This window comes from Euprymna scolopes, chromosome 3, assembly GCF_053919585.1.
Source record: "Euprymna scolopes isolate OS-2025 chromosome 3, ASM5391958v1, whole genome shotgun sequence".
Classification (NCBI taxonomy): domain Eukaryota; kingdom Metazoa; phylum Mollusca; class Cephalopoda; order Sepiida; family Sepiolidae; genus Euprymna; species Euprymna scolopes.
This window is the reverse complement of record NC_136484.1, coordinates 89,988,025-90,000,217: the sequence shown is the minus strand read 5'-3', so window position 1 is coordinate 90,000,217 and position 12,193 is coordinate 89,988,025. Positions and strand designations below refer to the sequence as shown.

Sequence of the window (12,193 nt, the reverse complement as noted above, 5' to 3'; positions counted from 1 at the left end):
AAAATCATTCAAACTTCCACTGAAAGGGCATTGAGATTACTGGAATCCTGATGAAACTTATCACTGTAATTCCAGAGAAAGCTAACGCCCATTATCAGCAAGAATTTAATGGCACACGACTGTTGCAATATTACAAAGTGATTTGCAATGGTAATCAATAGAAGTGGAGAGTACTGGAGAATCTGTGGTGACTTAATACCAGTTGGACTCCAAGGAACAACACGATCATTGATGAGGATTTGTGTGAAAACTCCTTGTGGATAAGTAATAATACGAATTATAATGACTAATTTGGTGTTGGTATTAGTTTTTAATTTCCGGAAAATGAATTTTCTCGAAATTTCTCGGATGTAAAAAATGTTGATGATTTGAATTATTTGGACAACTGTTTTCATTTTGTGTGTTATTTTTACAACGTTTTTTTCAATGTGACCGCCAACCTCCTTTAGCGTACATCTTGTCAAACTCAGGAATCTTCGTGCTGTATTCAAGAATCGATACGCAATTTCAAACTGAATCCTTTATTCAATCCACATTGATCCATGATGCAATGAATAAAGTTCTAATAGTCTTCTAGAGGTTCAATGCTCAGTACAAACGATACTAAGAATATAATTTAAAATTACTTATCCGGCCATGACTAACAGAACAAGAACAATCTATCCCTGTAGATGAAATAAACGGTTCAGTTCGAAATTCCATACAGGTTTCTGAATTTGACATGAAGATTCCCAAGTTCGATAAGACACGTCTGAAGAAGGTCAGAGGTTACATCAGCTGAAATGTTGTGTGAATAACAACCAAGAGGAGAAAAGTAATCGACATAATTCAAACAATCCAACTTATTAATCTTAAAATTCAGAAACGTGAGAACTCATAAATAATTTAAAATATTAAAATGAATTTGGAAATGACAACAGCCATGATATTTTCTTTATATAATGACAACAGCCATGATATTTTCTTTATATAATGACAACAGTCGTGGTATTTTCTTTATATAATGACAACAGCCGTGGTATTTTCTTTATATAATGACAACAGCCATGATATTTTCTTTATATAATGACAACAGCCATGATATTTTCTTTATATAATGACAACAGCCATGATATTTTCTTCACATCATTTAATTATTTTTTAATATTTAATGAAATTTTAATATCATATTTGTTAATCTTATAAATCACACACATAAACATCCCCATGGAAAAAAGCAAAAAAGGATAAAAATATTTCAGAAAATTGATAAAAAAAAGAAGAGATCAATTGTTTTCCTTTTCGACTAGAAAGACTTTAGTTTGCTGACGAAAAATTTTTAAGAAGTTTTAATTCTTTCAAACTCGAAGGAAAAAATAATTGTTCTCATTCAGACTTGAACGATTAAAAATTAGTAAAGTTTTAACCAATCTTATTTAACATAAATATAAATAGAATGATTAAGAAAAACTGGCCAAATTAGTTTACTTATAAATCAATACTTTATAAAGATATTTTCAAATTCATCAATCTCTGCGTATTAATAAAACTACCAGACAAGAGAGGACGTCTTTTGGCTAGGAGTAAAGTGTAGCATCCGCTTTGATATTACACTTTAATCAACACATATTGATGTTTTTTTTTTATTTACTATTATTAAAATATTTATCAAAAATCAAAAATAAAATAAGAGAAAACAGCACTTGTTCAGAATTTCCTCTTTATAAAAAAAGCAATAATAAAGAAAAAAACTCTGGGCTATCTTGAAAATTGTGGGTCCTATTTCGAAACATAGGCAACATAACCGCCAAAATGTTATGTGACTTGAGAAACGCAAAATGCGACCTCCGGAAACATGAAACAAAATATGTCTTAATACTTTTTGTATCTTGCTTCAATGTTGACAACTTTTTTCGATTGTTTGATCTTTTTTTAAGTAGTCACAACTTCTTTTTCTTTTGTAATGCTAAAAGAAAAAGAGGTTCACATTTATTTAAAAATAAAATAGAATCTCTTACGAATCTCTTATTAAAAATGGAGCTATCCCCTTGTTTTTAATGCACCTTGTAGATGTGACAGAGTCTTGATAACAATGTTTATATTTTATTTTAAGCATCTAAACACGAGAAATACACATAACGTAAACATTGCTTAAAAACTAACATGGTCGTCTCGTAGAGGCTTAATATCGAACCTAACAGTCTTGACCTTCTCTAGCGAAAAGACGGAATGGAAAATGAACCGATGAGAATTTTTTTTCATTATTCTAGGAAACGGTATCTCACATGAGCAAGAAGCAATGCCTACGTATTACAGGTATTGTAAATAATTTTTATGACGAAGATTTCGTGTGAAATAATGAAGAAATTTCTCGTCGGTTCGTTTTCTGTTCCAGCTGAAGCTGTTGTCTTTTCACCCAAGATGGTTAAGGCTGTTAGTTTCGATATGAAGCGTCTATAAGACGGACATGTTAGTTTTTAAACAATGTTTACACGTTTAAATCGTATATTTCTTGAGCTTATGTGCTTAAAATAAAATATTAACTGAAAATGATTCCTTATGTAATAATATTTAACATAAAAACATGTTTAATGCCTACACAGATTTGTTCTTGCATTCAACTCAATACTAAATTTAGTGAATTTACGTTGTGTGTGTATTTCTTTAAAGAATTATGTTCATATGTGCGTTTTGCGGTATGAAAATAGTGTCTTTGAAAAGTCCCTATTTAAAATTTTTAATAAGATTAAAACTGTATTCCTGATGAAAACAAATCTTATACACAAAAAACGTAACAAAAATAAATTTGTTTAATTTAAATTACTGTTTCATCTTTATTGCCCATCTTATTTTGCGTCATCTTGATACATATACAACACAAAATCGTGTTAGAATAGTCTTATGGCAAACTGTTTTTCTTGTGCGGTTTCTTAAAAAATTATGTTTTCAAAAGAACACAAACAATTGATCAATTAAAGAAAATTTTTGAATAACTTCAGAAACATTGGAGCATGTGATTCAATAATTTATGAGCCGTTTGCACGTAGAGGACATTCAGTTAAATGACATACATTTTTAATATAAATATATTGTTCATTATGTCTAAGTTTTGTTATTATGAGAAATGTAATTTAAGATGTAATTTTTTAAAAATCAATAGATGATGACTTTCTTTCGAGAAAATTAATGTTTTCTTTTCATTCAGAAGCATCAAAGAAAGATAATACTTGACTTTTGCATTAAAACTTTATTTAAAGACACAAAATTACTTTTAATTCAACAATCTTAAGGCATAAACATATTTTGAATTTCGAAGTGCCATGATATAAGAAACACAAGTCAGTGTTTTTTAATCTATTAATAATCCATTCACAGATAACTCAATTCTTTTACAATGATAATGTTAGAAATGGATTTTTAATGCCTCTCAATAAAATAGTAATTTAAAAGATAAATTACAGTTTGAACCAAAGTTCAAATGCAAAAGTAAAGTATTATGGTTTGGTGCTCCTAGGTCAAAGAAAATCCACAAATTACTAATGCATAACTTTCGAATATATGTATGTAAGTTTTTTTTTTTTGTTTTTTTTTTTGGTTTTGTTTTTTTCACAGCCACTGTTTATTTAGACTGGCATCAAAACATTTGAAAAATAAAATTCCATTTTATTTTGTTTTAAGAATGTGAAATTCCATTGTTTGCCAATGGTGAAAATTATAACATTACAACAATGAATCCCAAGTCTGGATCTGATAAAATAATTGGTAAGACTTCCGGTAGTTTTAGATTAACAATTTAATGAAATCTTTCCATTTTTATAGTTTTATTATCGTTTTAGATGATAATTTTAACGCAATTCTGAATTATAATTTAACATAGTTTTAGATAATAATTTTATAGGTACGGGCAAAAATCGTGGAATAAAGATGGGGAGCATAGTTTTGAAAGCCGATTTATCATAATTTTTTGTAGGTTTCCGACTACTTTTTGATTTTATTTGGAAGATTAAAAACTAAAGTTAATTTCCAGAAGGAAAAAAATATTTATACACGTGAAAAATAAAGTTATGAAAAATTTTTTCACAGCGAGCTAATTCAGTTAAATTTTGAAGTTAAATAAATTAATTGTAAAAATCCTTTGAAAGATAAATATTAGTTTTCTGGGTCTATTTCAGAGTAAAGTCCTCAAATATTGAATTAAAAAAAAACACTTTGTTTATACAAAAATAGTATATTAGCCCCCAAAAGCAAGAGATTCTCACTTCGTTCAACCGAAAGAAAACAAAGTCTTTGTCACATGGATTATACGGAAGGCAAAAATTTCAGACAGTCGAAAGGCTTTATTTTTTTTTTTTTTTACACAGTGATCACCACTTATCAAGACCTGGAAGCCACTCAAGGATAAGGGTTATTGCAAGTTCATTACGTTAGTGTGGAGATTTGATGAAGTGTTTACTTAAGGGGGCGGTTCATTAGGAATTTGTTAACATTGGACTTGAAGACATCCAAGTTGTAGTCCGGTGGGAAGCAGGCAGACGGAACAGAGTTCCACAGGCGTGCAGTTCTAAGAAAGAAGCTTTGTTCATGGAATCCGCGTTTTGATTTAGGCACAGATATAGAGTGGGGGAAATTTTTCACAGTGGATTCAGCTAGACAGGTGTTTTTCGTGAAAGACTGGCGAGGGGGGACCAGAGATTGGAGTTCAGACGAGCATCTGCCATGGAAATAACGATAAAACAAGGATAGGCTCGCAACGTCTCTTCTGTGGGAGAGAGGTTGCAGGGTAGAGAAAAGGGCATCCCCCACTAAGCCACAAAGTCTATTTTGTACTCTGTCAAGGCAGGATAGGCTGTTTTTAGCAGCTCCTGCCAAGATATGGCAACAGTATTCCATCCTTGGACGTACTTGGCTTTTATATAGATAGAGAATTGCATCAGTAGTGAGATATCTTCTGGAGCAGTAGAAGGATCCCACCATCTTTCCAGCGACCTTGGCAACAGACTTGATGTACGTGTTCCATTTCAGATCAGGAGTAAAGGTCAAACCCAGAAGCTTGTCAAAACAAAACATGGGGCCTCACCCAGGCTGTCGTAAAATGATGTCAGGTAGTTAAAGGGAGGTAGGATGTGCTGTTTTCTTTATTCTCCCAGCCGTGCATCCGCACATTCCTACTGTGAATGTATGTATAATTCTTACCATTTTTAAATTTAATTATTTTTATATGTTCCTGCTTTTAATAAAGAAAAAGGTTTATTTTTCAAGATTATATAAAACTATGTTTCGCCGAAAGTTTCAATTTCATGCAAGGAAAATATTAGAATCGTACACATAAAAATTATAAGAAATCTGTAATTAAAAAAAAAAAGCAGAAATATTTTTTGCAATTATATTTTTTGTGTGAAAATATTAAATAATTCAATGATAATATCGGTAGTTCGGAAAATTATTTTTTCTTTGAATTATATTTAATTCATTAATACGGACTTCAGGGGCTTTTTTCCGTAATGTTCCGGTAAAAATTAAATATTTTTTTAATCGTTACAATTTACGATGCTGTATTTTCATAAAAAAGGCAAAAGTAAATTCATGCATGTTTTTTTTTTTACTACTAAAAATCATAACTTTAGTAAAGGTATTTTTTTGTTTAAACAAAATAATACATTCCACTAAGATTTAAGTAAAAATAATGTGTTCTTTATATTGTGTGATACTTATTTGTTAAATACTGAAACTTTCATTAAAATTGATATATTTCCTAATTTTTGGTGTATCTTTAAGTAAAGGGAGGAGTTAAAATGTTTATACATTTTGAGCATCGGCATTCATTTTGCACGTACCTATAATTATAACATAGTTATAGATGATACTTTTAACATAATCTTAAATAATAATTCTAACATGGTACTAGGTTATAATTTTAAGGTAATTCTAAATAATAATATTAACATAGTTTTAGATGATCATTTTAACACAGTTTTAAACGATAATTTTAACACAATCCTTAATAAGTTAAACATCGTTTTAGATAATAATTTTAACACAGGTGATGTCAGTAAAAATACACATGAGAAAAATTTACGCGCCAACAGTATTCGCAAGTCAGTTCAAAGAGTCTGAGGGTAAACCGACCGTAAGCAGTCCAGCAAGCAAAATCGTAACTTTTTAACTTTTTCATGCAAATATTTAAGTAGCATATTTTGGCAATCTTCAACAATTGCGTTCCCAAAACAAAGATGGCGGAAATGGATACAGTTAATGTTAATACGGACGCAAGTCACTAAACATGAAATGAAATACGAAACCATATAGAAATATTTTATTTAAAAAAATCATTTCATGAAACAATAAAAAATATCACAAAATTTCATACTTTACATTTCTTTAAATAAAGTTTTTGTTTGTTTTTACGCTAGTTACGAAACAATAATTTATTTATATATTTTTAAATAAATGTTAAATATTTTTAGACTTCTTGAGTCATCACAAAACACTAAAAAAATAAACTTTTTTAAGTGTCTTAGAGTAATTCTTAGATTGTCATTTTACATATTTTATCATAGAATTTTGTCCTAAATAATGTACAAAAGTTTTTTATGAACATTTTTTGTGTCATCCCAAAAAATAAAAAACTTATTTTAAACATTTATATAAAAATGTTTCTTATAAAGAATAAATAAAAGTTTCACACATGCAGGAATTGGCTAACAAACGCCGCTTGGCAAACCATTTATTTATTTGCAAAGTGTCAGTCAGCATTAATTGTTCACTTTTTTTTTAAATAAAATATTTCCATATTTTTAATATAATACAAGAATTGTTAAAGCTAAAATAACTTTTTGAAATAAAATATTTCTATATGGTTTCGTATTTCGCTCCATGTTATGTGACTTCAGTTCTGTATTTGCATCAACTGTATCTACTTCCATCTTGTTTGCTTTTGGAACGCAATTGTTGGAGATTGCCCGTATTTTTCTATGAAATTTCTCTAATGGTTTTCTTTACACTAGCTATAAAGGCATAGAAGCTAGAGAGAGATGAAATTTGACATACCCAGACAAATATACCAGGAAGAAAAAATTCAACCTTTCATGTGCAACACAAGGAACGCATCTCCATTGTCGAACTTCATTGTTTTTCTCAACGGTTGGGGGGAAAGTAAATTACCATAAATCGTCACTTGTGACGAAAGTATTATTAACAACTTATTCTTTTCTTTCTTTAGTTTCCCCGACCCACGATAGATTGCATAAAGGACACAAATTTGTTTAGGGATTTTTTTTTCTTGTTCGACGAATAATAGCGTATCAATCGAGCTGTGGTATTATGAAAATCCGATGTTGTGATATTAAAATTGTTTTCTTAGGTAATCACGTATTACTGTTGTGTTGGTTTATAGCATTTTGGTCGGGCATAGAAAAATATGTAAACTATTGACAAGGAAACATTAGCAGATATGGAACACTTGGTCACTATTTTGGCCTTCGTCATCCATAGGATTCCTGGTAATTGAATGGTAAATATGATACTGGTTTAACGCGTTTCCTATATTTAGACACAGGTTCAAATGGTATTTTTGTTCACTTTACAACATAACGTAGTGGTCTCAAATGGGCAGTTTACAAACTTGTTCTGACATTTTATGGTTTTCATCTTTACTTAAATTTGGAGATCTATTTTCAAAGGTAAAGATTCCAATTCATCAAACCAATTAAATCCATTTCGTTCAAAGTTCATACAATTTGTCAAGAACGTGATTTTGAATTATTTTCTTAAAAAAAAACTTGCATAAAATAGATGCCTGAGAAACTGATTCAAAGTTAACACATAAATGTATTTCACGTTTTTATGCAATGGAATTACTATTTGTGTATTCAATATATATGAATATTTTTTATCGTGTATTCATTCATTACAAAAATTTAAAGTGATATTTATAAAACGCATATTTAATATTTTTTATGTATTTCTATCGATTGACATGAAAACCAATAAATGGATTGATCCTGCCATGCATGACTTTCTCAACCGTCTGGATCTATCAATATTGTTGACAATATTGATATTGATATCAATATTGTGCCACACCTTAAACCATCGTGAGTTGATTTGAGTCTATAACTGTGCTATAGCTCTTCATCATCATTATTCGAAGAAATGTGTCAATCCTGCTTTTGGTCTGTTAAATCAGCATTTGGATATATTCCAAATTTGGTAGTTGAAACAGATGCCAACACTGTTTGCATTAATTTTTTTAACTTGTATGAATTTGAATTGTATGTCAATTGTTTTATGTATTATGTTCATTTTTCTTCTTTTTTATTTATTATTCTTAACTTATTGACTAATATGCTTTAACCTTTTTTATTTTGAATTTTAAGATGTTAAATTCTGTTATGAAATAAATAAAGAACTACAAAATACTTTACTAACATCTAATTCAAGCAATAATATTCTTTTTTTTAGTTTTAACACTTATTTACCCATATTGGTGCTATTTACATGATTCCTATAAAAGTCTGCAACTAACAGACTAAATTTGCCCAAAATATCGACAAAGTGAAAAAAGAAATAACTAAACTAGTTCAGCTGACGAGTTTGTTCATTGATCTGTTCTATTATGTTTATACCTTAACGTTTTTGCAAATTTAATTTTCTAGTAGATATTTAAATGATATTTGTAATATATTTTTAATGCTTTAACTTTACTTCACATTATACGGTTAATTCAGTTAATTTAAAGATATTTTAAAATTTTTCACATATGTTTTAATCTGAAAAAAATATACATTTATCTTCTTTTCTTTTCGATGTTAATCTATTACTGTTCCAAAACATTTTTTTTTCTAATAAAAAATTACATTATCACCTCAAGCAAATATTGTCTTTTAATATAATCCACGTATTAGTTATATTTAGATTTTGAATTATGATACCAATCAATATTGTCTCTCTTATTTAGAATGAGCTTTTTAGTTTATAAGTTTCCGATTTACATAGTCAACATTCGCTTTCGATACAAACTGGAGCTTATAAATTAGCTATTATATTTTCATTTTTTATTGAACATGACTGCTTGAAATCTATTCCTCACTAATTGATACTAAGTTTTATTTTCATTCTATGCCATTTTCGAATAGTGGATTTACTTCCATTCCACTGAGGAAAACGTCACACAAAACCAAAAGTGGGGGGCAGCACTCCCGAAGTTGCACTTAGCTCTGCAAAAGTAGTCATGAACAGACCCGTTTGCATCCCTCACCGACGGGAAATGAACTAACCGCTACTCAAGACATTATTATAGAAGATAATGCCTGAACTGGTGTACCTCCTAGAACTGAGCCAGACTATACTTCATCCGACAGAAGAGGGCCTGGACCCACCATGGCAGCTTCTGCTCTGTTGGATTAAGTGCTGACGATGGATCTCCGGCGAGTATGATAACTACAAGGAGTTGTAGATAATTTGAAATAAGCATTCTGAATTACAAAACACGGATGAATTCAGTTTAGAGAAGATTTAACGATAGCATATAATCTATATTTGGTTAATTAAAGTCTCTATTTATTCGCCTTCTTCCGAGGAAAAACTTAAACACAAGGTCGGTTTTCATATAGGGGATATCTAACTCTGCAAAAAATGACATTCTAGATGGGATAAAAATAAAACTTTCCGCAGTCAAGAATTGAGGAGGGCAGGACAGATACTTCACTTTGATCCCATTATTTACCAACCATTATAGTGGTTTCATTTAGCACTTTATTTAATTGTTCTAACATCTTATAGTTTTCTTCTTTACTTCAATTTAAAGATTTATTGTTTCAAAACTAAATTTAATCTAGATAACTGTAATGAATTCTAAACATAAACGCAAGAGCTGTCAAAACTTGAAACTCACTTCCTATCTTCTCTCAAGATTTTAAGGTTGGTAATAGACATTTCTTCCTTCTTTACATTTTCCATAAATACACGTGTCATTGTAATATTTTTCTTTATTTATGTTCAAATATCTCTATCTACTAGCCGTATTTTGGCCATTTTAGTTTTTAATTTTTATTTGTTTGTACATTTTTAAAATTAAGGCACGCAATTACTATTATATTTTTCAAAATAAAATGAGTTATCTCCTTGATAATTTTTTATTTTTAGGTGATTATTTAAATACGTTTTATATTAGTAGTCGCCTTGGCTAAGTATTAAAAAAAATAATTTGTAACAAAGAACGTTATTATATCAGTACTAACATAACAAATGAAAATTGGATTGTTAGAAGCAAGGCTTCATTTGTCAACTTAAATGATATTTGAATTTAACTTTGAAAATCAAACAAGATAACTTTAAAAATATGATAGGAAACAGTTCTGAAATAATATTTTATTTGAATGTCGTCGGTGGCAGCTCCCACTTGTATTCGGGCTTTGGGTCCTGTCGCTAGTCACCAGTCGCCATCTTTGGGATGGGTGCCTGTTTGTGACATGACTGTTCAGTCTATGGTGGAAAAGTCCATGGTGCCATCGTATGCTGCACCTCTCCACATCTTTCTGTCCCTGGCAAATTCTTCCTATAAGGATGGGTCGATATTTGTTTGAGCCAGGGTGCACTTAAATTGATCCTTGTAGCGCATTTTTGGAGCTCCCTAGGACCAGCCCTCCGTACATTTTCTTGAGGAGCCTTGAATTATTCATCCTGTGAACATGTTCCACCCAGTGGAGGCGGTGGTGAATGATGGTAGCCTTTATGCTGATCACTGATGCTCGTTCCAGGACTTCAGTATTTGTGGTGAGGCTCTGCCAGGAGATTTTTCAAATCTGCCTGTTTGATTTGTTGGAAACGTTTCAGATTTTTTATATCGCTTCTATATTATTCCTTAGTGCATGGTTGTTGAAAACATGGCAGTTGAGTCATCCAAAGGCGGAGTGGGCTGCCCTGATCCTGTTCTCCACGTGTTTCTTACATGTGGGAGCAGATGTTAGGATGCTCCCTAAGTAGGGAAATTGGTCCACTTTTTCTAGTGGTTGATCGATTATTGTGGTGGTAAAGTTTGGGAGTATCAGCCCTGTTGGATGTTGGACGAGGGTTTTGGTCTTGTCTGTGTTGATCTGCATCTCAAAGCGTTTATAGGCAGAGTTATATGCATCTGCCGTCTGACCTTGAGTGTCATTCTCTTCAGCATACTGTAGTTCTCGCACTACACACAAGTTTCTGGTGTGAAGTCGAGCAAGATTGAAAACGCCTCCGTCCATAAGAAACTATAGGTCAATTGAGGGTGTTTCTAGGGGGTTCTCATTGAGCATTGCTGCCATGTAGAGACAGAAGCACGTGGGAACCAGAACATAACCCTGCTTCAGGCTGCTGTTGATGGGAAATGGGCCTGAGAGAGGTCCAATGACAGATTCTCCCAATCATTCCGTCATGGAGGACACGCACCAGTTTGACAAAGTCTGGTGGACAAACATACATTGCGAGGACAGCCCACATAGAATGTTATGGCACTTTGTCAAAGGCCTTTTCCAGATCTCAGAAAAGGAAAATAATGGGCCGTTGTTGTTCTCTTGTAGTTGTCGCACACAGAAGATCATATCTATGGCCCCACAGGAGGGTCGAAAGCCACACAGAAACTCTGGTAGGACATCTTCTGCGAGGGATAGGTGGCGGTCAAGGAGAATCTGAGCGAAAATCTTACTCTGGAACTTCTTACTCACGGGGAGGGGGGCCAAACTGAGGAACCGCTTGATGTTCTTCATATTGGAAATATAGGAAATCAAGACTCTCCCTATGTGTATGTATTATCAGGGTAAACAAATTGCAAAAAATATTTTTGGAAAAATATTATTCTTAAAGAAAAGAGTTATCATGTTGACAAGAAATTTTTTATTTTTTGGCCTTTTTAATGTTTTTAGTGTTCTTTGAAGGATTCATTGTGGTTAATTGTACAATACTTAAAAGAAACGAACCTTGTGTATCCCTTTTGATCTAAGTTGGTCAAAACATGCGTTTATGTAAACAGCCAAATAAATTTTTCAGATAAACGAAATTTTATCACACTGGTGAAGTTTAATAAATTTTGGTGAGATATAGCATCTCCGCATCATGTTTCTTCTTCGCTGCATTAGAAGAATTCCAGGAGACCAAAAGTGAATTTTTATTTTCTATTTCCAAATGTACCTTTACGCTGATAGTATTGCTATTATTATGCTCATGGATAATTTCACATGCGTTT

General features: G+C 31.4%; 1 protein-coding gene across 8 annotated transcripts in view; it reads left to right on the top strand.

Moving 5' to 3' along the window:
- LOC145257294 (excitatory amino acid transporter 3-like) overlaps window positions 1-12,193 on the top strand; it is a 147,595-nt gene that overhangs the window by 118,452 nt on the left and 16,950 nt on the right. For 4 of the 8 annotated variants that reach the window (XM_080115650.1, XM_080115651.1, XM_080115652.1 and 1 more), the window contains one exon: window positions 3,658-12,053. The exons of 2 other annotated variants lie outside the window; for them this stretch is intronic. In XM_080115650.1, the coding sequence (XP_079971776.1) occupies window positions 3,658-3,776 (119 nt within the window). In that variant the 3' untranslated portion in view covers window positions 3,777-12,053. Of the gene's footprint in view, window positions 1-3,657; window positions 12,054-12,193 lie in introns of those variants that run through there. 2 more of the 8 variants (XM_080115653.1, XM_080115654.1) reach the window with 1 other exon arrangement.